We start from the raw sequence: 27,402 nt of genomic DNA, 5'->3' as shown, positions 1-27,402 counted from the left end.
CATATATTAAAACTGTTAGTGGGCTATGTCGATGTACATAAGAGAAAAATAAATATATAATTAAGGGGTGTCTTTATAAGACCAATAGAAGCGAAAACATTTTTTTTTAATTTTTGCCTGTCTGTCTACGTTTGTTCGCGTATCACGCAAAAACTACTGGAAGGAATGTGATGCATTTTTACAGTGGTATAGCCGTAGGTTTAACTTAAAATCTGGTATAGGTTTCATCGCGGTACGTTGCTTAGAACGTGAGATATCAATAATACCTAATAAGTTATGAGCGGACGCACCAAATAAACGCGGGTGAAGTTGCGGGTAAAATCATATTATATTATTACTATTAGTACACCACAAAAGTATATAGTTTTTCTTATAGATTAAAAAATAATTGCGTCTCCGGACAAAACAGAAAGAAATACAAGATGGCATACAACAAAAGCAATATATTCGTAATCAAAGATCCCAAATTAATGGTACGATTTTTCGACTCAGTAAAGCGAATGATTGGATGATAGGATCCCGTTGACCAAAAATCGTATGGACGATACTCGTTCGATTATTTGTTGGTATTTTTGTATAACACTTTTACAGTTATATTATCTTTATTGTCGGTTAGTCAATTCGAGTAAAGGCACCTATGACTTTTGTGACTACCTTACAGCGTTTAGTGGCAAATGATCGCATACACATAAATGAACTTAAACTGTTAAGTCGTACTTAGTGTGCAGGTTTCCTCGCGATTTTGTCCTTCCACGGAAGCAAGTTTGGTCTATGAAAACTACTATTCATGAGAAAGATTGGTATACAAACTCGCATGGCAGGAGTAGGATTCGAACCTGGGTCCTTTCGATTACATGCGGATGGTTTTGACCACTTGACCACCACTAACTACTTCTATCTCAACTGGCTGGCTAAGGCTGGCTGGACTAAGCCAAGAGTTACGAAACGCGAAGGTCACGTCACCATGTACAGGCATGGCACCATGTTGTCAAATGCATTGGCAAAGGCTAATAGACCTAAAAAGATTACCCAAAAGAATTAGTGCAAAAATATATTAACCTACATACATAAATTGCAAGTTAAATCTAATCTATACTAATATTATAAAGTGGTATAAGCGTGTAACAGAACGCACAATATTTTAACATATATGCCACCTAGGTACCTACCGGATTAAAAGCGCCCTTAATTTGGTAGTTAGCTACTTTAACTACATGACTTTAATTGCACATAATTTTCCACAAAAAAGCCTGGCTCAAACCATCGTACACATATACTGGCGTACGACTTTAAGGGAATTATGAGAGAAAAGGTATTCGTAAGGTATATGCGAAATTACAAGAAGGTTGGAGGGCGGTTAAAATTCTAGGATTACAAACAAGCACGCTATGTTGCTCATTACCTACCTGAATTAACGCTCGAGACGCAGCGAAGCGCTTATAAAGCCGAGTCTGTCATTGCATGCATGTGTAATTTTTCAACTCACTTTTCAAGTCATTTTTTTAATTGCCAACATAGCGTAAATCTTAACAAATATTCATTAAAAATTGGATTGAATAATTATCTTTACCATAGTAGTTATTACAAAAATCAAAATACAAAATTATTCAATTTTACAACACATCACATATTGACGTAAAAAAGAAAATTACTTAAACTAAGTCTACTGCCGACTTCCAAAGCGCAGGTGAAGAAGAAGCGGTGTAACAAACTTCACCGCAGCCTTTTCTCAAATAATATTCTATTTTTTTTTTATATTTAGAAGACACACGTATAATTTGTAATCTTCTACAAAAACTTAAGTTAGTTTTGTACCAATTTGTAAAGTAAATAAAGGTTTATTATATGGCCCTAAAATCAAAATATAATAAATAATACCCAAATTACGCACTTGTGTTGATTTTTTTTATACAGACCCGGAGGCAAATTTGGAACTCAGCGTTAAGAACATGGAATATAATTAAATTATAATTTTATTTCGATGCAATCTTTTCCTCGTATTAATAAACGTTATACTATAATCGTAAAAGTTATCACAAAATGTAATGGAATAATTAATTTAGCTAAATAATTGATGTGATGATGAACGTGGTAGTGGATTTTAGTTGTCAGACCATTGACACGTCATCCATGTTGACATCAAGCTAGTGCTTGGGTTGGCCCTTTCTGCCAGGGCCAGGCGGGAGCGGCTTAGTCAGACAATAATTATTGTTCCCTTCAATGTATTTCGATATCCAGATGGAATTAATTCATGGCGTGGACGAAACGAAAGTCATCCAAATTAAAGCAAAACTAGAGAGGTTTTTGAGACGGTCCCGCTGCGAACAATACAAAATACTAAACCCTTTTAAAAGAATGGCTCGGCATTTGCAAGTATAATTTTCATTTGTTGACATCCCTGTTGAAGATGCGGTTTGACTTGAAGCGGAAAGCAAAATAAGAAGTATGTACTTTTTGTCAAGCATCTAAGAGTTGAATAGGTTATATATATATACATATTATTTCATGATAATAAAAAAAGATAAATAAAAATAAAAATAATCTAAACTATGCCTAACGACACGGGCATCGTGCCGAGATCTCTAGCAATTCAATTACTCTGGATACTCGTAAAAATCGATTATAAGTTTATTTTTAAGTAGACCTTTCTTAAGACGAGTGCGACTCGGAATTTTAATCAAGGTTCTCCAGTTTTGTATGACTAAGCGGCACATTCAAGTTTTTGGTCATAAACTTAGGTAGTATTGGCAATATTATACGATATATCTTTGGTACCTTTCTCTGGTAGTTTTCTCTGTACTCTAGGTTGTACTACTACTTTTACATATTTAATTTTGTGAATAAAGTTAACATATTTTGTACTTATAATGTTTTTTTTTGTAAGAAAATAACTTTTAAATTTGATGTCCCCGATACATGGCTTGCTTAGAGTAGGATCATGTGAATACTGTAATGTGCATGTAATTCTTTTAGATAAATAATAAATAAATAAATATTCCTATAAATCAGAATAGTATCTAAAATGAGTGTTCAATTTTGCTTTTTCAATGTTGAGTTCATAATATCCTTCTGTATGCGTCCGCGCCGCTTCTGCTATATTCACAGACGGACTAACACCGCTATAATTCAGACCTCAGCCTTACCCGTTGCTAAGGGTTTCGTTCTAATTACACGGGATTGATGTTCCGACGTAATTATATTGTAATTTGGTCCGATTTGAGATGTTATTGTTGAAGTTATAATTCGTTCCTTGTTTTATACGAAGTATTTGTTACAATTTGTAATTAATTGGTTGAAATCATGCTTTGTCAGATTTAGTGCTACAGGAATAATTTTTTAAACGTTTTGTATAATTACTTCAAAAATAAATTGTGATAATCATTTATGAGTGTTCATGAGTGTTTATCTAGTGTTGATGTATTGGTGTTTATTTAGGTTTTGTAGGTATTTAGATTTTTTAAAATGACATTTTATGGTGAGACGGATTTGCGATTGGCCAGTTTTTGCTATATATTTTTTACTTCCTCTATTTCATCTTCTATTGGATTGGTGATTAAAATGCAGCCCGTATGCTGGTGCACATTTAATCTACCTAAATTATATGCAAATATAGGCCTAGAAATTTGATGTTTTATAAGCTTTTATTTAGTTTTATTTTATGCCATCCGTTTGATCAAATGCAAGATTTGATCAAACGGATTTTACCTACGGAGATTACCTACCGTTTGTCCTAAATAAAAGTGTTAATTTTATTGTTATCATAAGCATAATCTGATGGTGCAACCAGGATCAGCCGCCGATGAGTAAACTCCTCGACTGCACGGACATAATTGATTGTCACGCGTTGAATGCATAGATAAATAAAAAGAACAATATCTCGACGATCGACGACAGTAAAAGATTATGTTTTTGTAAAAATATTATCATTGTATCTTCTTCATAGTCGTATTCCTCACGGCTGAGGGTCGTGGTCATTACGTGGAATGAAACACACACAACAACTTTTTTGGCATTATTAATGGGGTGGTTTTGCCATTGCATTCTCCATCATTGTATATCTGTGTTGTATAAACGAAACATTTTGTGGGAGCACTCATAAATACATATCATATCCCTTTATCCTTGAGGAGCTTATTTCCACTCATCTTTTGCAATGGTCCTATTTATTTAATACGTCCGCTCGGTCGTGGAAACTGAAACTTACGGTTTTGTATGAAAATATGAAGGGGAAAATAAGGAAATAGCATTCACTCTAGTATCGTAAACATAAATTGTTATACTTGTTGTATAAGTTCATGTGCGTGTGGTCTGAGGGCACACTTTTTGAAATTCTTCGACTATTCTTTATAAGATTTTTTTATCAGACTGTTATGTGAAGCGCGCGTCAATGAATCAAGCGGGTTTAGCTCAAGACTGATTCATTTATCGACTGATGTAAATATACCTACTACATATTATTATAAATATCACGCAGACTGTCTATCGTTTCACGCGCTGTCTGTAGGAAAAAATTGTGATGTTAGGAGAAACAAAGCCTAATTTAAGGAGTAACAAAGACAAACTTTGTTGTCACTCCTAGAATGCATTTTTTTGTTTAGAGTCTGACACATGTGGAGTGAAAGTCCGGCCCTCAAATTCTTTTCATATCCTCTTATGGATGGTGTACTAGGCGACTTGGCAGCAACTGTAGAATTCCCAAGGTGGGTTGGCAGGCAGGCGCAGGCGGTCAGGCTGCGTTACAGCGATGAAAGAGATAAGTTTTACATATATATAACCAGGGCCGTGCCATGGTCGTTCTATGCAATTACCAGCGCCGAGCCAGGAACGTGCCAAGGCCGTGCCAGTGCCGTGCCAGGGACGTGCCAGGGACGTGGCAAGAATAGCAATTCTGAATTGTCTGTTTCCATATCAGTGTTTTTATATTTACATTCCACATTGCAATGTAGAATCTTATGAATATCTGTATATTCATACAGATTTTCACGCACCCTCTAAAAACGGCCGCGGGTGGAGACGCGGACAACGGTATGTAAAGATTGAATTAAATTAGGACCATCAAAAATGAAACACGGTTATGAAGATACAGCCGGTATAACTAATTAGAAACATTAATTATACAGCCGACACTGGTTCGGACGTGTCCTAAGTATATATTTTATAACTAGCTGCACCCCGGGGCTTCGGTCGCGTATTTCGGAATAAAAGGTACCAAGAGCTATTTTACAATAACAGTTTTTGTTCTATCGTTGTACCAAAATTCATCGAAATTTGCCCAGTAGATTCTTTTTAACAAAAATGTTGTTAACTGCATTTATAAAAAGAAGTATAGTAAAATTAGAATTTTTTAAACACGCTCCGACGGGGACGCACGACCGGGGATCGTACCCGGGACCTCTCGGTTCAGAGGCAAGTACTTTACCACTGCGCTATCGAGGTCGTGAATTGTAATATTATAAAATTATTATTAATTTATTTGCTAAATTAAGTTATTTGAATCTGTTGTAATTAATGGAAAAAAATTCACCGCAGGAAGCCATTGGAATCAAAATCGCCGTCCTACCTTTGATGAGTTTCTGGGCAAACACGTACTTCATTAAGGGTCCCATCGCAGAATTAACAAAGACACAGAACAGTATTAAGGACTTATTCACAATTACAAATGTATATAAGAGATGGCCCGAGAATTTGTACCACTTAGTTCCGGAGCACCGACCCGTAAATTTACATATTCAAATCAATTAAATTGTCGATCTGTCTGTGCTTTGAATGGGAGAGGTATCCGGAGATAAACATCTTTTGATTATACATTTTGCTGATTTTATTTACGAACGTCCATTAAATTGTTAGGTAATCTTAATTTTCAAGAAAAAAATTCAATGTATTTGGCCTGTCGAATCAATACGAAAGTCAACGTCATTTCAGAAAACAGGAACAGTTATTTTTCCGGGATGAAAGGTACCTACCGTATGTCCTTCTCCATACTTCAAACTATGCCAGATTTCAAGAAGACTGGTTGAGTAGATAGAGCGTGAAAATGTAACAAACAAAATTACTTTCGCATTTATAATATTTGTTAGGAATACGACACACTAAAAAGTTTATAAAATACATTTACATACACGTAAACAAACAATAAATTATCAGTTTAATGTTATTAAATGTTACCCTTTACAGTCCCTCTACTCTTGAGACGTAATATATCATATTAGTTGTAGTGTAAATGTATGTAACATTTAATCAAAGCCTTGTCTCTGTTTGCAATGCCATGATCAACATTGTATGTTCCAATTACTGAATTTGGAATAGTATAAACAAAATAGAAATGGCAATGAATTTTATTTTGTCACCTCCATGCAGACTGAAATCTTTTTATAATGAGATTAGGTTTTGTGAACAGAAGTGACTAGAGAGTTTTGGGTTACAGAAATATGACATTACTGAATACGTATGTACAAAACGTTTTAACTGACTTTGGACGTGTGTTCGGGTGGTTCTCAGAGCGTTTCGACCGCTGCGGCTATTACAATTTTGAATTACATTTTTCAAGCGCTGTGATTAAAATATTTCAAATTATAATTTACATACTATAAACAATTTGCTTCCCGCTATCTGTTTGATCTTTAAAACTACACAACAGATTTAGATGCGGTTTTTTTAATAGACAGTATGATTCCTAAGAGAGGTTTTTCCCCGAGCGTAGCCGGTACGGGTTGCTAGTAATTCATATTTTAGTTTTAAGCCTATTATGTAAAATATTGAAGCAAACAATGTATATCATCTAATGTTTCATGTGGTCCTTTTTCTATTACTTATTGCTGTGTGTCTGTCTGTTTTCTATAAAATGCACTTCTATTTATCATTATTGTTTGTTCTGTGGTTTAAATACTATTAATTACGAAAGCGGTTATTGTCTTTGAACAGTATCATGTAACAATGATTATTAGAATTGCTAGGACTAGCTGTAGCACGCGGCTCGTCTGTTTGTTTCGGATAGAAATAGTAAAAAACCCTTATGGCGCGAATTATCGACAAGGATCTTTTGGTACTTGGACGACATAGGTAGTCTTTATGGTTTTTCCTGTAGCCCTGGATATATAGCGTAAAGGGGAACCGAACCAACGTATTTTAGTGGGTTCAACCCATAGATAAATGAAATATTTTATGTGTGGTTCAACCCCACATATTCATAATGTTGTGCTCTTGAAAGAGTGGCAATGCTAGCCGCCATTTTTACATCGAAAAAAGTAGGTGTTATTATTTAGTATACAATTAGAATACCTAGAATTAGACTTACCTTAAAATACTTGGCCCGGAGACGACATTTTTCAATTAAGTACCTTTTTAACGGGACAGATTGACACACTAATGACGGGGAAAACTGGATTATTTAATGGTAACATTTTTCATGTTGCTGGAGATAGAAAAGAAAATAAAATTTCTGCTCTTTTTTGTCTTATAATAATGTTGTTTTCGGGTGGTTCGCAGAGCGTTTCGACCGCTGCGGTCGCGCTGTCATTACAATTTTTCAAATTTTAACAAAGATAAGAATGAGTTTTACTATATGACTTTACATTAATTACTCTGTACTGTAGTAATGTAAATTTTATGAATGATTGATTTGGAAATGATTCCTTCTTCAAGAAAATTGACGGATTGTAATGATTGCGCAGCTTTCATGTGAAAAGTTATTTTTTTATTTCATATCGATTGTTTATAATTAAAAAAAATTGGAATGTGCGTGTGTTCTGAGGGCCCACTTCTTGAAATTCTAGAACCTCTCCGTAGTTCTTGAATTCTAGTGGAATAGAAAACAAAATTTATTTTTGGATCCCCTCAGAGGTACAAAGGAAGAAAATTCACCCTAGGATCATGAGGATCAAGACGATGGAACCAAGGTCGGGAGAGCTCCTTGAGATTAGTGCCCGGGTATACATCGCTAGCTACGCCACTTGACACAAATATCGTGCTATTATTTTCTCACCGAATTTACACTGCGCGTCATAATTTACGTGGGGACGTATTTCATAAAGTGCGGATTAACGTCGCTCTACGTTTACACCACAGAAATAATAATAATCATAATAATAAAGAAAGGCTTTTTTATTTGACGTCAAGTTGTTCTGACCTTTACCCATAATCTTCGCAGTACTTATTGTTGAATTTTCTTGATAATAATTCAAATATTATTTAAAATCTATACATATTAAAATAAAACTATTATTAACATAACGAAAGTGATTTCCTAAAAAGTTTATTCTAATTTATTATGCTGTAACTGGTCATAAAAAGATATATATACGAAAAAACTAACTTTACATGTCAAATACCTGGCTATTGAATTTGCTCTATACGCACCCAGTACATGTAAATGATTTAAAAATTATATTTTGAATTTGGGCGGAAATTCGATTGATACAACGTTTATTTTTTAATCTAAAGCTGTCTAAAATTACAGTTTTTAAGTGAAAATAAAAAAAGTTTATAATTCAATATTTTGACGACCTCGGTGGCGCAGTGTTTCTAAAAAACGGAGAGGTCCCGGGTTCGATCCCCGGTCGGGTCATGATGGTAAATGATCTTTTTCTGATTGGTCCGGGTCTTGGATGTTTATCTATATAAGTATTTGTTATAAAATATAGTATCATTGAGTTAGTATCCCACAAGTCTCGAACTTACTTTAGGGCTAGTGCAAACTGTGTGATTTGTCCTAATATATATATATTAAAAAAAAAATTACCCGCAGTACGAAACATAGTAATTTAAGATCACTTTCTTTGATCAACTTTAATATTTTAACAACATCCGTTCCAACTAACATACGCACACTGAAATTATTGTTTTAGACGTATAGACAAAGCAGGATTCGAAAGTAATTGTTCGATTGATGAAGAGCCAACTGAACTATTGTTCGAATTCATGGCATTTTACTTGTTGTATATGAATTATGATCCAATAACGTATCTTTGACATTTCTGTTGTTTAATTATTTATTGATTCTGCGGTCTACACAGAGTGTGCGATGAAAATGCTGAAGCAAACGCTACATTTCCTCTTAAGTAGGTACATTATCCTGGCACGCAGTCTTTGGCGTAACTACAGCCTAAGAAAAGTCTTGCGTTATTCGGGGACCTCAATATGAGGTACCCTCTCTGATCCGTTATTAAAGATTGTGACTTTTTTGATTGTGGCATTGTTTAGAATAAGTATGTAGTCGGTAGGCTGCTCCGTAAGAAAAATAAAACAAGTTTCTGAAACAGTTGACAGTTGGGGAAAAAATCACATGTTCTTGGTTGCATTCAGGGGTGATATGTCACGATGCCAGGCGTTAAAATCTATATACAGCTGAGACTGCTGATTTTTTTAACACCCAGACAAGCAATGTCTGATGATCAAAAAAATTATAGTAGCCCCTTGCGGTTGGAGGCCCGTGACGATTGGCCCATTTGGCTTCCTGTAGTTACGCCGCTGTACTTAATGGAATATAAATGTGAGTTTGTGAAAATATACTTTGAACTGAACTTTGTTACTGTTTCTCGCAAAATCTTAAAGATTTGGTATGCTAGTGGCGATGTGAGAAAGTCAGAACTAACTTTATAAACGTGGTTAATATAGTCAAACACTTGAAAAGTTATTAGTAATAATGTAATAACTTATTACATAGTATCCTAATCCTAAGTGATATGACAAATGCTAAAGTTATTTTGTTTATTTACTTTTTACGCTCTATCTACTCAACCAATCTTCTTGAAATTTTGTATACATGTAGTTTGAAGTACGGAGCATAATAGTGTACAATCCGTATTTCATCCCGGAAAAGTAACCGATCCCGCTGGAAATTTACGCGGGCGAAGCCGCGAGCCAAAGCAAGTTATTATAATTTTGTATTTGATAATATTAAATTTTAGAAAGTACATAGGTATACTGAAGATTGATTGTTTCAATCACCCAAAAAAGAGAACACAAAAAACTATTCATTAAAAATAATAAATATTAATACAATTTAATGTTCAGAAACGAAAATATTTAACAAAAATGTTGCCCGTACATCCCGCAATATTATGCTATTAATAAATTTTAAATCAAGACGGGCGCATAATTAATTAACTGAGTACAATTTAATCAAAATGATAGCGGGCTGTACCATGGGCCGCTGTTATAAGGTGATTTATTATGAGCTCGTTAATTTAATTATCAAAATACTACCACAAATATTTAAATCTAGTGAGTGATGATGCGTTAATTAAATGAATGAAAAAATGTCGCCTCAATTTGTGCCAGTAATTTTTACCATCATCCGCGTGATGCACAAAAATTACTAGTTTTGAAGTAGTTTCTACCTTGAATATAGTAATTTATTTTTTATAAGGTGAAAAGTATACGAAAATAGTTTTTGAGTTTGGCATAACACAAAGATTTAAGTCAATTATTCCCATTTTTTTTTTAAATTTCTTTTATTTCTTAGCGAAAGAGTGAGCGAGCGAGTTTAGAAAAAAGAAGCGAGTAATCGCCTTAACTGGAAAACTATTTGTTAGTGAGATAATAATGAGTATCAGTAGTACACGACATGGGACATCACGTAAACAATCAGTGTTGCCTGCTATATGGGGAAACATTTTTGGTGTAATTTTGCTTAAATGTTGAAAAACACGCTTGAAAAAATAAGAGCTTATGCAACAAAATAAATTGTATTGCTGATGGTTTTTAAAGTAATTGCAATTTTAAAAGGAATAACTCTGTTCTTAGACAGTAGCATACAATAGATTTCATTACTTCTAGTCTTTACATATTTTCATCATAACACTTCAGAAAAAGGTTTAAAAAAATATGACACAATAAACTTTTATGGTTTTAATACACTTACACGCGTAACTGTGCATAAAAATATTGTAAACATGTAGAAGAAACATCTGAATCTCGGTGATTATCTATTCAAACGACTCGACCACGTAAAAAGTAGTCTTTGTAAACTAATGAAACCTAGAAATGAGGCAACATACGTAAAATATTGCTGAAATTTTGTTTTTAAGTACACTTTTATTTTGACAATGATATAAAATAAATAAAAACTACTTACATTCCTAGTTATCTCTTAATTTGTTTTTGGCAAAACTATATAATCATCTAAAAGTTGAAAATAAAAAAAACCAAAACTTTTTAAATCAATGGAAATAATATACCAAAAGAAGAAAATAAGAATTGATTTAGATAAGTGTTGCTTTCGAATTTAATCACGAGATTTGCCCCGCGATGTTGCGAAGTAATTTATGTATTAATACCGTATGAAAGCGAAATATTTTCAAACAAATTTCAATTGAAACAAAATTTCACCTCCCATGATAGTCGTTTGGGGGTTATTTTTGAAAAAAAAGACAGTCCTTAACTTAAATTTGGTATGCGTGCGCACACCAATTTTCGGTTTAGCCGTGAAAGCAGAACAGACAGACAGACTTCCGCATTTATAATATTAGCATGGAAGTGAGTATGGATTATCTCCGCATTGTCGTTATTTTACGATGATAGTAACACCCTTTAATGGCCTATAAAATGGAGTTTCGGGAGTGTTTGTCATGCGAATAGCAGCCACAAGCCGTTATCTGGACTTCAGAACATTGTGCCGAAAAAATAAATCACAATGTTAATAGACTTGTAACTGACACACTATAATAACATATACTGATCTAGAAATAAAATGTTTCACCGGACTATTTACAGAGTGAGAGAGAGAGAAAGAGTATTTTGTCACCTCAAGTTTTTCGCAATTTCGGGGTTACTCCCATACGAAAAGTTATTAATGGTGATTGCACCGTCCAATTCTGCGTCGACTTTAACTGCCGCGCCGTTGACGTTTAGACAAAATTGCGTAGGTACACTTTGCGTTTTTCTGCGCACTTTAATGTTAACGTTTAAGTTGCAACCCACCCTAAGTATGATGGACTTAGTGAACAAAAATTCCAAGTGAATAAAGAGTCACCTGTATAAATGTGTGTGACATCACGAAGCGCAGAGTCATAAACCCGGAAAAAAATAAATAATAAAATTTGGCTGCGATTTTAAAGCATTCCTTCCTAAAGTTCGTACGGAACCCTAAAAAACTCTATCCATATGGAGCGTCCGTGTCCAAGAGTATGTTCTGAAAATTTATATAGGTACTCCTAAAGCATGACATTGATAAAATATAAACATATTTTTGGTCGACATTCACCGCCATCTGTTTCTGGATGCTTACCCTAATTTATCAAATATGGAATGTATGCACATTATGTGAATATATGCACTGTATCACGGCCGGTGTGTGGTGTCGTAATGAGAAGTAGGTTTGTTACTTCAATTATATTTGACGACCTCGGTGGCGCAGTGGTAAGGTTCTAGCGACTGAACCGAGAGGTCCCGGGTTCGATCCCCGGTCGGGTCATGATGGAAAATGATCTTTTTCTGATTGGCCCGGGTCTTGGATGTTTATCTATATATGTATTTGTTATAAAATATAGTATCGTTGAGTTAGTATCCCATAACACAAGTCTCGAACTTACTTTGGGGCTAGCTCAATCTGTGTGATTTGTCCTAATATATTTATTTATTATTTATTTATTTATTATTTATATTGCTCTTATATAATATATGGTTTGTTTAGATTTTGTTATTATATTATCCTAGTTTCATAATTCCTAGTCTCTCTCCCTCTCCTGGTTATATTCGGAGCTGAGACGCCGCGAAGTTTGGGGTCTGCGTAAAAAAATAAACCAGTAATTTTGAAGGTTCGGTCGTTAGTCTAAACATACTTGACAATGATTTTGTTATCAGCTGCTGCCAAGGCTATGTGTCCCTTAGACGCCTCTTACAACAGAAAAAAAAATTCTACTCATAACCGTAATGAAATACCAAAAGCAAACAAATTTAACGCTTGCTGGAAATGTGTGGAAATTTCAACTCGTTCCATAACGCAGTGACTTGGCAATCGCAACCCGCTCCATTGGTCTGGAAGAGCTTCGTGACGGCTTCATCATACACTAGTGGAGCCTCGGAGCCTTGCTTGCTACAGTTTCAGGATAAAAACTATAAACCCAATCAACCATCATCGAATTTGTTAGGGCGAAGTGTGGGTTTGCAGTGAGACGCAGCTAACCAATCACAGTGTGCCATTGTCACGCAACGACAATCACACCGCGTTGTGATTGGTTAGCTGCGTCTCACAGCGAATCGACTCGTTGGTGAGATGTTGTGTTGAGATGTAAATAGAAAAGTCGTGCTACGCAAATAAATATTTAAGAGCCATGCCCCATTGCTATATTGCGTCGACGTATCAGCTTTTGTGCTCCATTGTTTCCCATAGGAACATGAAACACACGGACGTTTTACACACTGACGTGCGTTGACTTACATCGAATTTCCATAGAATTTCTGCGTTGTCCGTATACATAATTTCAGCTCAATCGGTTGAAGATATATCTGCTTCAAAATTGAGTTGCAAGGAATCTTGCCCGAATAGATATAGGGGCATACGTAGCTTTACATTACAAGTGAAATAAAATCATATAAAAATAGTCATTACGCACTAATGTATAAAAATTATGTTTGTTTACAGTGATAGACTGTGTGGTCTCCAGCTGGGGTCCGTGGTCTGATTGCGACACGAAATGCGGCTCAGGGAGCATGGTGAGAAGTCGCAGAGTAGTCCAGGCTCCAGCACACGGTGGAAGACACTGTCCCATCCTGATACAGCGCAGAGCGTGTCAGGAACACCATGGCTGTTCGCCTGATAGTGATGTACCACTCAGAGGTAAAAAGCCCACATTTTTCGCCGGTAATAAACCGGATATGGTACAGTCAACAGCACACCAACCTAACCAAATTTATTGCAATTTCACTTCTAACTTCTAATTTGATATGCTGTTGACTGTACGCGAATTGTCAGAAATCTATATAAAACGCAAAAAAAAACAGTCACTAGACTGATCTACTATGAATGCACAGCCCAAACTACTGGACCGATTGGGCTGAAATTCGGCATGCAGATAGCTACTGTGATGTAGGCTCCTACAAATGAGGATTTTTGGAAATACTATTCCTAAAGTGGTAATTTTTGAATTGAGAAACATGAAATTTTAGACAACAAATAATTTTACCGCGCTTGCGTTATATGCGATAACTTGATAAAGATTTTACTTTGATTCATGTATAGAAGGGTAATTCGGGCGAAGCCGCGGGTAAAAGCTAGCATATATGATATAATATGTATCATTAAACACAATTTGCTACGATTCACCTTGAGCTTGTACCCCTAGCTGGCTTAATTTTAAGCGATCAAGCTTGATTATGTACAACAATAGGATTTTTTTGCATCTGTCTGTCTGTTCGATCTTCACCCAGTAGTTTTCTCCGCTTGAATCCAATGAGTTGAAATTCAGTACACATACAATGTACGTCTGTACCCCAAAGACGGACGAACATGTTAAATAAATATTTTTTTATTAATCAAAAGTTTAGCACTACTTTTGAGCGGTAAATTAAAAAATGAAAATAAAGTTTCGCAAAATAAAGGTAGTAGGTACTTAAAGGACTTTTTTTAAAACTCGATACGTGTTCGGTGAGCACTTTACATATATGCTCAGCCCATTTAAGGTGCACAGCGAACTGTTAATGAAATATTTTTTGTATTAAACAGATGAAACAGCCATGATCCTGCCAGGCAGTTTGTCAGTCAGTCGGCACTCCAACGAGACGGTGGACATCCGCAAGAACCTTCGTCTACGGAACCCTGACGATCCCGAGTCCAACGCACATAGAGAGTGAGTATCAAATGCCACAAGAAGTTTTTTATAAATTTCACCTCTTTGATATAATATCGTATTGTAATCTGACAAATAAGCTAACTGCTAGATAAATCTGCCTGAAGTTTGCCAGTTAGCCTTCAACACTTGTGAAATACAATTTTTAACGCCAATTGGATATGCACATAAATCGACGTTAAGCACTATATTTTACTTATAGATAGATATATGTATAAGGCAACGACACATACACATTAATTATAACAATTTATAGATAAATAATCAAGACCTAGGTCAATCTAAACAAAAATATCTTGAACGCGTGACCTCTGATGGTCGTCCATAATAAAACAAAAGCATATACGTACCTAAAATTAAATCGAATTTATATTAATGTAAGTAGTCTCTTTCCCAAAAAGGTTTTAAACTCACTCACATTGCCATTCCTGTCGTAGGTACACTAACATTCAAAGTCACGTCAACTAGCAAAGTTCTTTTGATCCTAAAGGGACCGAGACTTGAAATAGGTCCTTTCTGCTCTCAAACCTTCGGAATTCCGACTTGCCATTCAATTTGTATACATATGTATTGAATGAGTAATACAATCAACTAGATGGATCCGGAAATTACAGGTTTTGTATGGGCTCTCCGAGACGAACGTTACACACTAAACACACGCGAGTTTTGTCATCAATTTCCTTATACCCGTATTTCCAACGCTTTCGGCTGTTATGAATCTTTCAAGAAAAATATCTTACATTATTCAGAAAGAACTGATTCAGAAAGAATTACTTTGCAACCGAAATTGTAAACGGCCTCTTCACCGGGTGGTCAAAAGACCTTTTAGATTTCGGTTGCAAAAAAGAAGAAATTTATGTTGGTTGGGAACCTGTTAGGATCTTGTCAAATTCCAAACAACTGCTGTTGATATTGTATTTTATTTTTATATTAATTGGGACACATGACAGAGTTCGTAGCCGTAGATTTTCTTCTTTTTTAGAACAACAACCTTATAAAAAAATAAAAAAATAAAAAACTTGTGTTGCCAGCAACAGGGAACCAACATGATTTCTTCTTTATTTTCAGCGTTTTTAGAACAACGTTTTTTTTTTAATTTTTTTTTCTGTTTTCATGTAAATGACAGCATATGGGTTGATAGGTCAGCGCACACGAAGAGCAAAGCATTTTCTGAAAAGAATTTAATGTGTCTTTTTTAAATTTAGTCAGTGATCTAGTTTATAGATCTAGAACCTTTTTGAATTTTAACTTATTTGATCTTATCAAATATTTTGTTCAATATTTTATCTTAGGGCACAGCAACGAAGTCGTGAAGATTAATTTACCAGTCGAAAACGACCAGGATAATATGTAAATTTTACAGAATGTTACGTGCATTCAGTTCTATGTAGTAAATAGGTTTGTCCCTTGGCAGGTACTGCATCCAGTTTGAGGTGACGAAGGTGTCTAAGGCTTGCCACGCTGATTCCGACTACAAATCGCTTCGGGAAGGTATGTACAGCAAATTTCCACCCCTTTAACGTAAGTTGTGCTCTGAGCCAGATTCTTACGCCATTAAATAAAAAAATTAATTCATTAATAAATTGGGACAAATCACACTGATTGAGTTTGCCCCAAAGTAAGTTCGAGACTTGTGTTATGGGATACTGACTCAACGATACTAGGTATATTTTGTAACAAATACATATATAGATAAACATCCAAGACCCGGGCCAATCAGAAAAATATCATTTTCCATCATTGATCCGCCCGGGACCTCTCGGTTCAGGGGCAAGCACTTTACTACTTACTGTCTGTGCACGTGGCACCGTAGCTCATCAATGGATGAACCGATTTGAATGCAGTTTTTTTTTTGATAGCTAAATTTTATGCGGTGGTTTTTAGATATGTTTGATCACAGTCGGTTCAGCCGTTCAAAAGTTGTAGCAAAATGAATATTCAGTCAGTCAGGGGTTTTTTAATTTTTCTAACAAATAAATTTGTACAGGTTTGTCCCTTTCTTCTTTGAACACAGTTTCTGCATTCAAAGAAAATCACAATTTAAAAACATTGTACGTATTGTGTATATATTGTACGTTCGAACTGTTTAGATTGTGAATTCGCTTAAAACTTTTGAAAAACATGAGGAAATCGGATGAAATGTACTTAAATTGAGTGAGAATTAGACCTCAACTCATTTGCGCAGAGTCAAATCGACCAAACGGTTGATTGGAATATAACCGGGTAGAATATAACCCGGAATAACACATAAGGTACTTTTCATCACGAAATTTCCACGGGAGAGAAGCCCCGGGACGCAGATAGTCCTTTATAATTGAAGGAGATCCCCATTTACCATTGGCGTTGCTTACTCAGGACAAGGCCCGCTCCATACACGTTGCCAGAAAATTAGTTTGGCTTAGCCAGCTATAGCTTTAATTAAAATTTTGCAAATTGAACAGGTATATCACTGCCGCGTGTTACATATTTAGCTAGGACGCGACAGTTTCATGCGAGAATATAGTGCCATTTGTTTATTCACAAATACAATTTAATTACTTTGAAATAATGAGGTAAATTTTCCGGAATGTTGATTTTGTTTATTGAAACTTTATGTACAGTCAAGAGCACATCAAACTCGCCGCTATTACCGCGCCATAGAGGTTAATGTAGGGTAATTTGATGTGCTAAATGCTGTGTTTCAGTTGTTTAATTTATCATGTGTCATGGCTGTTTATCGTCATTATATCCATGAGAGAATAAGGAGTGATCCTAGAACCAAACAGCCGATGGGCTACGAAATTTATGACAAGAAGATAATTCATTATATTCTCATATGTGAATTAAGTTTTATAGTAGACTAGATGTTGCCCGAGGCTTCGCTCCCGTCGGAATATGTACCTTTCTAATGGTGAAAGAATTTTTGAAATCGGTAGTTTCGGACATTACCCGCCTCAAACATGCAAACTCAAACGCTTACCTCTTTATAATAATAGTAGAATGTATAGATAGTAGAGATTTAGTAGATATAAATGTAACTGACTTATTTACCTTTGTGCCCATGCTTGCTACCAACCCTAGGTTGTGAAACTAACCTAAAAATCAACTTTATTTCCTACAGGCGCGACGGTTTGTCTCCTCTGCGAAGCGGCGGCGCTACGGCGGGACTTGAAATGGCGCTGCGCGGGACACGGTGTCCCGGGACACACGACCCGTTTCTACGCGCTTGTGGCGCCACACTGCCATGGAAAGTGGATTCGCGCTGACCACACGCTCGACAAGAAGTCTGAATGCTGCTCCAACCCTGATTTCATCTTTGTTTAATTTTAAACTTGATAAAGAATATTACTGTGGTATTATCACGACAGATTCCAACTCTAGAGGTCTTCATTCAAGTATAGGTGTTTCTCAGCGTAACGACCGCTCCGGCGGCGCTGTCATTACAATTTTTCAAATTTTAACAAAGACGAGAATTAGTTTTTCTATCCGACTTTAAAATAGTTAATCTCAATTTTAATGTAATGTCAATTTTATGTATGACTCATATCATGGAAATGGTTCATTGCTTTTAAAAAATCGATTGTCGGTCGGAGCTGTCGCAACCCTCTGAGAACCACCTAAAGCACCGAAGGGGGTTTTTTGTTTGTTTATGATGGTTGATGGATTCAGGAAGGTTATTATCGTCCTTGATCTCGTAAAAAAATGCTGTTTAGATGTTTTTAATGACATGAAGAGCTGGAAAGGAGATAGTTGCCAACGTTGGTATAAAAAATCTAAAATTTTGCTTACGTAATACTTTAATGACCTCTTAAAATAGGATGTAAAAGCAGCATATTTCGACATGACTTTGACATTGAATATGTTAAAATATGTCTTCCAAGCATAACAAATGTTATTGATTTGTGCACCATGAGGACGGGTTTTCACTATGCCGCCGTTTGCGTCAAGTATTTTTTTATTATTTCCACAGATATAATAACAACAAGTTCTTATATCTGTGATTATTCCTTAAATTGTATTTATCATATTGCTCAGTGTTCAGTCGCGCTTCGTTGCAACGATGCAAGACGTTGCCGTTCCGTTGTTTTCCATTACCGTGCGTTAACGTCGTAACTCCATATAATTTCGACGACAACGGAGCATTGGGCCATGGCTCATTCTAAAGTCTTGTTGTAACAATTGCAATTAAATTTAAATCAATAATGTAAATATTTATCAATATTTGTTCTCAATGTAACCTAAAAAAAGTAAGTAAAGTAAGCTTCAAATAACTTAATTTTTTACAATAGTTTTCTTTCTAATGTAAGTATAGACCAGTGTCTTCTTTAACATATTTTGTGTTTTTAATGGCAAATAAACTTTATTGATTATTATTATTATACAGGGTGTTACGAAACACATATATACAAATAAAAATAAAGAAGATACGGTATTTTGTGTAAGTCCTTTATGCAGACGTCAGTTGCGACCGCTAAAACGAATAAGAGAACTTTACGACCTTTTTTATTAGATGTGTTGTTGAAGAGCTGTGGTGGTCAAGTGTTCACGACCGTCCGCTAGCGATCGAAAGGTCCCAGGCTCGAATCCTATTCGTGCCTCATCAGTTTGTATTATCAATCTGAGGCGTGTATAGTCATTGACCACCACTTGCTTCTCGTGAAGGAAAACATCGTGACAAATAAATTTACTGGTGTGTAATCGACTACTGCGACTAGATGTCGGTAAGTAGTTGTTAAAGTCACGTCAGATGTCTTTAGGCGAGTTGAATAAACTCTGACTCCGCAGCGTTATCATTTGAATTCTTGATATTTTTCATTAAGAATTTTCCCAAGACACAGTTTTCCAAGCAATTCGTATATGTATATGAATATATTTTATAACACCATGAACCATAAAAATAACTTAACAGTTTAGGTATACTAGGTATAAGCACTAGTGTAATTTTTATAATATTTAAATATAAGACAGTATAACATAATGATAGTGAGTGACATATCCACGAACGACTTAAACGTGTAAATAAAAATGTTGAGTTAAGTAATACACACTTGAAAACATTCTGGTTTGAGTTTTTTTTTTCTACTCGTATCGCTTTATTCTAATGTAAACTGCGTCCCCAGGCTTCACTCCCATGGGAAGTTCGGGATAAAAGTACCCTAAGTGTATTAGGAGAACTTTACGATCACCGATAAAAGTACCCTAAGTGTTATTTCAGGTTATATACCCGTGCACCGAAAATCATAATAATCGCTCCATTAGATTTCGCGTGAAAGAGTAACAAACATACACACACACACATACATCCTTAAAAATTTTCGCATTTCTAATATTGGTAGGACGTCAACCGTCTGAGACCCAGACTCAGGCTAAACCTAGGTCGAAGCCGAAGATAAGCAGGTTACTCCAAGGTGACACCTTGGAGTAACCAGGTGGCCACATCTTCAAGGTCGAAACCTAGGTCAAGTCGGTTAAATCTAGCTGCACTTCGGAGTTTAGCGGTCACATTTATACAAAGTTATATGCCTATATTAGTTGTATATTATGTTGTGCAATAAAGTTTAAATGATTTTTTGTCTCTTTAATTGTCCGTGAAAGGTTTGAATTGTAAATGCTGCTTACACTTTGTATTATATGTACGATTGTGTACAATCAAACAGCACAAGTAAGTGGGTCATAACTTACAATTTCCAAGTGGGTTAAAAAGAAACAATGTCCCATGTCAGCAGTCAATCTCCAAACACAATTTGGGCATGTCTCCTTTACATTTGCATGAATATTGGATCACCTACGCTTGACATTGATAAGAGGCTCAGTTCATGCTTTGAGACGGTAATAAAAAGGTGTTAAAGTTATAGGAAACATGGAAGAGGTTTAAAACGCCTGCAGTTTTTTTAACACGCTCCTTTTTCTTATCAGAGGGCTTAGTGCGGGTTCTCAAACTAAAAAATATTACGATTACTGTGTCGTTACAAGGTTACAGGTGGTACATACGAGATATAGTTCTACAGTCTGTACTTCTAGGCAATAATTACAATTATAAGACAAAATTGTATATATTATAGACGCAGCGAACCCATCATATTGCGCCACTGTGACGCAACAACACTGCAATGTGATTGCTATTGGTAAGCTAATGCAAACCCGCACTAAGCCCTCCGATTTTATTCTGCGAAGTAGGTATTTGTAGTAGGTATGTGATCCTAAAGATTAAGAAAGGGCCCCGCGTAATCCTAAGCTGAGTAAAGATTTTTTATAACGTCTCAAATGCAATCAAATTAGCTTACCAGCTGACAAACATTGCTTGGGAAATATATCGCACAGATAATTTTCCGAAAGTAATAATTTCCGACGGTCAGTTTTCGGGGAAAATCCAGTCTGGCGCGGCATAACAGATATCTTCTGTGACTGTCTGATTCGCTCCTCTGTACATGCAATAATAGAAAAAACGCATTTATCATGTCAATAATAGTGGCGGGGCGCGGATAGATCACAACACAATATATAAATTATAGCAATACATATATTGTGTTTCACATCGATATATATATATATATATATATGTATATATATATATTATAATCAGCATTCGGATCACAATCATAACCTGTTTTGATATACCTTTTGACTATGTACATTATGTACTTTTATATATTATTAGAAAAAACATTGTAAGAAACAGTAATGGTAAGCCCTTCTGGCATGATAGGGACCAACACTGTTCAAATGAGTTTCTTTCGGCAATGCCAATGCCAATGTCGTTCCGAAATGCCAGTAGTTTGTAGCTTGTGAGAAATAACTATAAATATAAAGATTGACGAGAAAAAGTGCCTGTGAAGGTCTAATTTCTGAATAAATGATTTGAATTTGAATTTGAATATAAATATTTATAATGTTGTAAGATTAGGGCTTAGATTTTTTATCTTTTGTTAGTCTGTGCATCCATGTGATGTTGTGGTTTTTAATTAGAGTAGTAAATTACTCAATGTCGTACACAGCGGCGGAGCCACCATTTTAAAAATATATAATTATACCTTAAGTTTTTTTAAAATTCATTCCAGAAACGCCAGACGAGGCAGCTATGTAAACCGCCCTAGATTATGATCATGGTGGATGTTGTACAATGTGACCAAGAGAGAAAAGGTTTGACAGCTGATGATAGGCAACGATAGCAATCCCGAAGAGGGTTGTTGTCAAGCAGGTCGCCGGTCTAAAAAACGTAAGGATGAAAGGGAGAAATATATCGAACTGCTAAACATAAACTTTTCGTTTAAAGCCTTGGGTTAAACCAATTACTTATACTGAATTATTAATAAATGTTAAAAATAAAATAAATGTCGAAGTTCTTCGAATGAATATTGAATGATAATTCATTTTTACGCATTTCAGTAAGCAACTGTGGTAAGCAATGAGTATTAATGTAAACTGTAATGTATTACTATGTCTTATTATAAGCCAATAATCAGCTGTAAAAAGCTGTATCACTACAACGTAGGACGGGACCAAAGGAAAGAATAGAGGGAGGCTTTTGCCCAGCAGTGGGAAACCTGAATGCTCTAAATAAATAAATAATGTATGTCATGTAACTGAGATCGAGAAATTAATCAATGGTGACAAGGAGAGCATTGTAGTGGTGAGTGAAATTTGAAATTTATGGAAAATTCTTGTCGATGTGCTCGTGTTTGTAGATAGGAAGGAAGTTTTCGTAAATTTTCTGTGAATAAATCAAAATTCTAATTTAGGCTTGTCAAATTGATCGTTCCCAAATCGGTAGGATTATCAAAATGGAAGAAATATTGTCGAAAATATGACATAACTCTGTTTTTCCGGTTGCTTTGTCAGCAGTAAATACGAACACAATATGTAAAAAAACAATTTGCTTTTAAACATCTTAATCCACTTGGGATTTCAACTTGCATTTGAGGCGTGTGATTCCGCCCTAGAATAGGACCACTCCATATCCTCCCGTGGATGTCGTAGGAGGCGATTAAGGAACAAAGCCTTGGCAACTGATAGGTATCAATAGCATTCTCAAAGAGGGTTAACGTCAGACAGGCGGCCGGTTGTAAAAACATAGTATATTTTTATGTTGAGCTTTGCGGCGTCTAAACTACGACAAGCGACAATGTGTTCATCGAACTGTAGTTTAATCGTGTGGTTTTATTCCACAATTCCTCACCATCGCCCTTCATGATTCGCCTCCACATTCACAGAATCGCATTGATTCACTGTGTATTTCATAAAAAAGAATTCATACTTTAAAACTAAAATATATTTTCTCGTTCTGCATAATGTGCCCTTAAAGTGCAAGTTATCTTTTGTATGAATAACAAGGTTTTATTTAGTTTTGTTTAGCCTAAACATACGAGTTAGGGTTAAGGATCTTAAGTCAAGAGGAATAGGCATTTTTAAGCTTCTGTTTACACACTTAGACTTCATTTGCTTCACATCAAACCATATTGGATCAGGTTCAACACACTCAAAGTTATATATTTAAAAATTATAAATTTTGATGATTGAAAATGTAATGGTATATATTCGTTACATTGAGCACAAATTCAAATAGAACTAACAACACTACAACACTACTGAGATTAATCCGTTCGCTGATTGGCCACTTTATAAAAAAAAATAGCTCACAACCTCGTATGTGATTAAAAATCCGTTACCCGTGGGAATTTCAGGAAATCCCTTACCTACCTTGCCTACACACTAAATTTCAGCTTTCTACGCCCAGTAGTTTCGGCTGTGCGTTGTCTGTCAGTCAGTCACTCAGTAACGCAAGAGTTATATATATAGATAACAACCAATGGAAATTATTGAATTTATTTTAAATTATTTAAATAATGACATATTTTATACTTAAGTAGATCTTTAAATATACGCAGTAGGACTAAAGATACAATTCGATTTAAACATAAACTTAAAAAGAATGGCTTGGAAAATAAAATTCTGAATTCTCCACAAAATACTTACCTATATCGAGAAAAATTCAATTTGAAATATTGAAAAATTAAAATTTTAAGTAAAAAAAAAACTAAATTTAAAAAATTACGTACTAAATTCTCAACCTGAGTACTCATTTCGACAAAAATAACGACTTGGAAAAATTTAAGATCAAATTATTAAGAATATTTCCTCTTTGGAAAACTAGATTTAAACTAATCTAGCTGTAAACTAATCTAACTTTATTTATGTAAATAAAGTTAGATTAGTTTACAGCTAGCTTAGTTTAGAGCTAAGTTAGTTTAGAGTTAACTTAGTTTAGTGCTGGCTTAGTTTAGATCATGCGTGGGTCTTTTTTATTCTCGAATGAGCCAATCTTGCACCTCAGTGTCAACAACGGTCATGGGGATCTCCTCCGCGATAACTGTGCGCAAAGCGAACAGGTTCACTTTGAACGGTTCCGGGTCATCCCAGGACATGAACGGTTTATAAATATCTGGTTCAAAATATCCTGATTTGATAGATATTTTCCCATTTCCGTGCCAAATCCAAAACTGTAGATAGTTATCTCTTTGCCAGGGTAAATTACACCGCACTCGAATCACTACATTCCTGTTCTTAGCGATATTGCAGTACTCGCCATAATGTTCGCCGATGTGAATCTGTTAAAAAAAACACGTTCATTATCTCCGTCAGAAATCTGAAATGTTTAAATTCCATCACTAAGGGCATGATATGGCGGGTTTGTATAAAAATGGCATTGTGTGTGCCATTTAAATAAGGAGATGAGCTACGTTGCTGTTCATTGTGTGCCAAATACAGACTTGCAAATGTGCGGAACTCTCGGTGCGCGAGTCCAACACGCACTTGACACTTTTATTTTTCTTTTTGTCGTATAAAGGCGGAGATACACGTGCCAGTAGCTCGCACACCTACATGCCACCTACCGGTGCCAGCTGCTGGACTGCAAGGGTCCGTATTGAATACCTATGTTCTACCAATCAAGTGTGAAATTGCGTTCTTACCAAAATATTGGGTTCAGGCTTCATGTAATCTGAACACAGTAAAATAAAAAACTCCCTCCAAACATGTTTACCCAAGAACACGCCGATCTGAATAGGCTCCTCTCTCGCCTCGTAGTACTTGTACAAACCCGTTACTGTCAAGTTATCTGAAAAAATACAGTATTATTGTCACAAAGCTGTACGTTCGATGCATGGCGTGGCCTATGTATTATAATTATTTCCAATACCTATTCATAAGAACCCCTGAGCTGCAGGAGGGGAATAAGTAACGTAGGGGAGGGGAATAGTAATTCACAGAAAGTCGACTTAAACCGTACCACTATTCAGATTTGCTCTCGGGTATAATTTCCAGTTGGTTGGTGGTTCTCAAGACTACATAAATAGAACACTGTCATTACAATGTGGGCTGCAATTTCCTTCACCGTGTAAATAACACAATTAACCTGCCAGGTTTTGTCTGATATTTTCCTTCATTGAAACCAAGTGTTCCATGAAAACAATTTTGTGTACCTATATTTTTGTAAATGGTTTGATTTAAAAAATATATATAATAGATATTTAGGACAAACTGTCACACTAACGGTAGGACAAACTGTCACACTGTACCTATAATTTATCTCTTACGTATTATAAAAGTATCCATAGATACTTTTTATTCTCTCGTTCATTTTGTCTTCAAAATTGATTTATAGTTCTGTCTAGGCAAAATCACAATGTGCCAGCATTTTTCTCCTTTTGTGTTCTATAGATTTTCTTTAGCATAATTTATTATCCTGTTCTATCTATATTTTTATTATATTGGCGTATTATATCTATAGGTAATCCCTCATGCGGACCAAATATAGGAAAACGATCCAGTATATGAACATGTGTACAACTACAGTGCACAAACGTCACGCAAATGGGCGGAGATTGTTTCGTTCGGTAAGTGCCATGGCGAGACTGCTTACTCCTCTCGTCTGCCTCAGCCCCTACGTATCGGGTCAGTTCACTCGCTCAGTCTCACCTGTATATGTCCTTAATATTTCTTCCATTTCTACTGTCCTCTCGTTTTGCCGTCGTAGACCATAACCTCCGATATTCGAAAACCTCGGTCCAACTTCTAGGCCGCCTGTAATTTCAAGTTTTTTCTTAGTTTTATTTCCTATTTACACTACGGCCTAAAGTTGAGTGATGATACCTAATTAAGTATGCTTATGCTATATAAGTTTCAACTGAGAGTAATGTAAATTATGTGTGTGTGATGACAATTTTATTTTAAAAAAATTGTTTGTGATAGTAATGGAGTTTTGAGGAGTAACATTTCTAGGTATAGCATATTCAGGTTGCTTTTCAGTTAATTTAACAGTTAATTTTCTTTGTGTTTTGCATATTATTCAGTCTGTTGAAGGTAGGTGTAATAAACATATTTTTTGCTTTTGAATTTTCATTTTATTATTTATTGAGTCTAATTTGTCAATACTGAATACTTACTTATCAGCTGCACTTCACTATGGCAAGTTGACTGAAAATCAACTTCACCTACAGCTAAAAATTCATATTTTAGTCTCCCAAAAGGCGGCTCACCCTGCCTGCCCACGGTCACCTCAGTGGTCTGGGCAACCGGATCGCTAGTCCATTCTATCCAAAAGGTTCTCCACTTATCATCAGTTACATACATCCCGCCACGATAAAAATCGACAGACCCAGGTTCATGTCTTAAATAGGTCCATGTAGGATCAACATGTACCTAAAACAAATTCCACAACATTATAGTTTCAAGCATAATCTGATGAAAGTTTGAATTGTGTGAATGTTTTAATAGGTAGTAGCTGAGACGCGATATCGACTAATCGTTAGTAGAATCGATACCCACATTATATCCAACTTTAACAATGTTATCAAATTTTATCACTTTATTGTATTAGACAAAAAAATCTTGTATCTGAAGATAACTTTTGTCTAATACACCCTGTATTTTGTCTGTTTTCTCTCTTAGTAGTTCAAATAACATGCTTTTGTTTTTGGCGACGTTATCTTTATGGGAATGTAACTATATGACAGCTCAAACTTGTAATTTGGCCTTATATCTTTTTTGTTTTTGTTATTTTGTGCTACATGTTAGCTGTTAGATTTCCATAAAGAAAATATATCCTAACTCCCAACTACTGAATATTATAAATGTGAGTTTGTTTGTTTCCTACGACGTCTTTATGCGTTATGTAGCGGAATCGAACATAGAGCTAACGTTTCATAGAAACAACATTAAACATAAAAAAAAGGAAAATATTTGTATTTATTGCGTTAGACAATAGTTGTAGAACAAAAGATGTTCGTTTCTGCGCCTTTGGAAGGTTATGCGATAAGAAAGATCTTTTTATACAGTCGTGTAAGGTGACATCCATCAGTAACAGCCTGAACCCTGCCGGCACCGGCGACGGCAGCTGAGCCACCCATTCATAGTAACCTGATACTGTGGAAGATTTTGGTTAAATCCCTTCTTAAAAATACTTTGAAACAGACTTGGTCGCAAAATCTTCTCAGTATAAATACTAGTAATAGCAGCTAAGCCAGGGTAACTGTAAAACTAACCTGATAATGTGGTAACGGCTGGCTAAAATCCCTTCTTAAAAATACTTTGAAACAGACTTGGTCGCAAAATCTTCTCAGTATAAATACTAGTAATAGCA

The 27,402-nt window shown here is 35.5% G+C and overlaps 2 protein-coding genes across 2 annotated transcripts in view; one reads left to right on the top strand and one right to left on the bottom strand.

Annotated features, from left to right (window-relative positions):
• LOC128679408 (somatomedin-B and thrombospondin type-1 domain-containing protein-like) overlaps nucleotides 1-19,824 on the top strand; it is a 64,726-nt gene extending 44,902 nt beyond the window's left edge. The window contains exons 3-6 of the mRNA XM_053761641.2: nucleotides 13,583-13,777; nucleotides 14,663-14,786; nucleotides 16,201-16,277; nucleotides 17,887-19,824. Of these exons, the coding sequence (XP_053617616.1) occupies nucleotides 13,583-13,777; nucleotides 14,663-14,786; nucleotides 16,201-16,277; nucleotides 17,887-18,089 (599 nt within the window). The 3' untranslated portion in view covers nucleotides 18,090-19,824. The remainder of the gene's footprint in view (nucleotides 1-13,582; nucleotides 13,778-14,662; nucleotides 14,787-16,200; nucleotides 16,278-17,886) is intronic.
• A 3,019-nt stretch (nucleotides 19,825-22,843) lies between these two features.
• LOC128679398 (uncharacterized) lies at nucleotides 22,844-27,387 on the bottom strand. Its single transcript, XM_053761601.2, has 5 exons — nucleotides 27,305-27,387; nucleotides 26,207-26,462; nucleotides 25,740-25,844; nucleotides 24,734-24,879; nucleotides 22,844-24,370 (listed from the first exon to the last, which is right to left on the bottom strand). Exons 2-5 carry the CDS (start codon nucleotides 26,391-26,393, stop codon nucleotides 24,065-24,067), a joined length of 744 nt encoding a protein of 247 aa, XP_053617576.1. The 5' UTR covers nucleotides 26,394-26,462; nucleotides 27,305-27,387; the 3' UTR covers nucleotides 22,844-24,064.
• Nucleotides 27,388-27,402: the final 15 nt, after the last annotated feature.

This window comes from Plodia interpunctella, chromosome 21 (assembly GCF_027563975.2).
Source record: "Plodia interpunctella isolate USDA-ARS_2022_Savannah chromosome 21, ilPloInte3.2, whole genome shotgun sequence".
Classification (NCBI taxonomy): Eukaryota; Metazoa; Arthropoda; class Insecta; order Lepidoptera; family Pyralidae; genus Plodia; species Plodia interpunctella.
This window is presented reverse-complemented; position numbering and strand designations above follow the sequence as displayed.

What these genes read in the sequence shown, in the direction of transcription:
- LOC128679398 (XM_053761601.2), bottom strand. Translation starts at nt 26,393, where the DNA reads ATGTATGTAACTGATGATAAGTGGAGAACCTTTTGGATAGAATGGACT. An exon ending in AATATTAAGGACATATACAG is followed by an intron (nt 24,880 to 25,739) that starts GTGAGACTGAGC and finishes GTATTTTTTCAG; the next exon opens with ATAACTTGACAGTAACGGGT. An exon ending in AGCCTGAACCCAATATTTTG is followed by an intron (nt 24,371 to 24,733) that starts GTAAGAACGCAA and finishes TTTTTTTAACAG; the next exon opens with ATTCACATCGGCGAACATTA.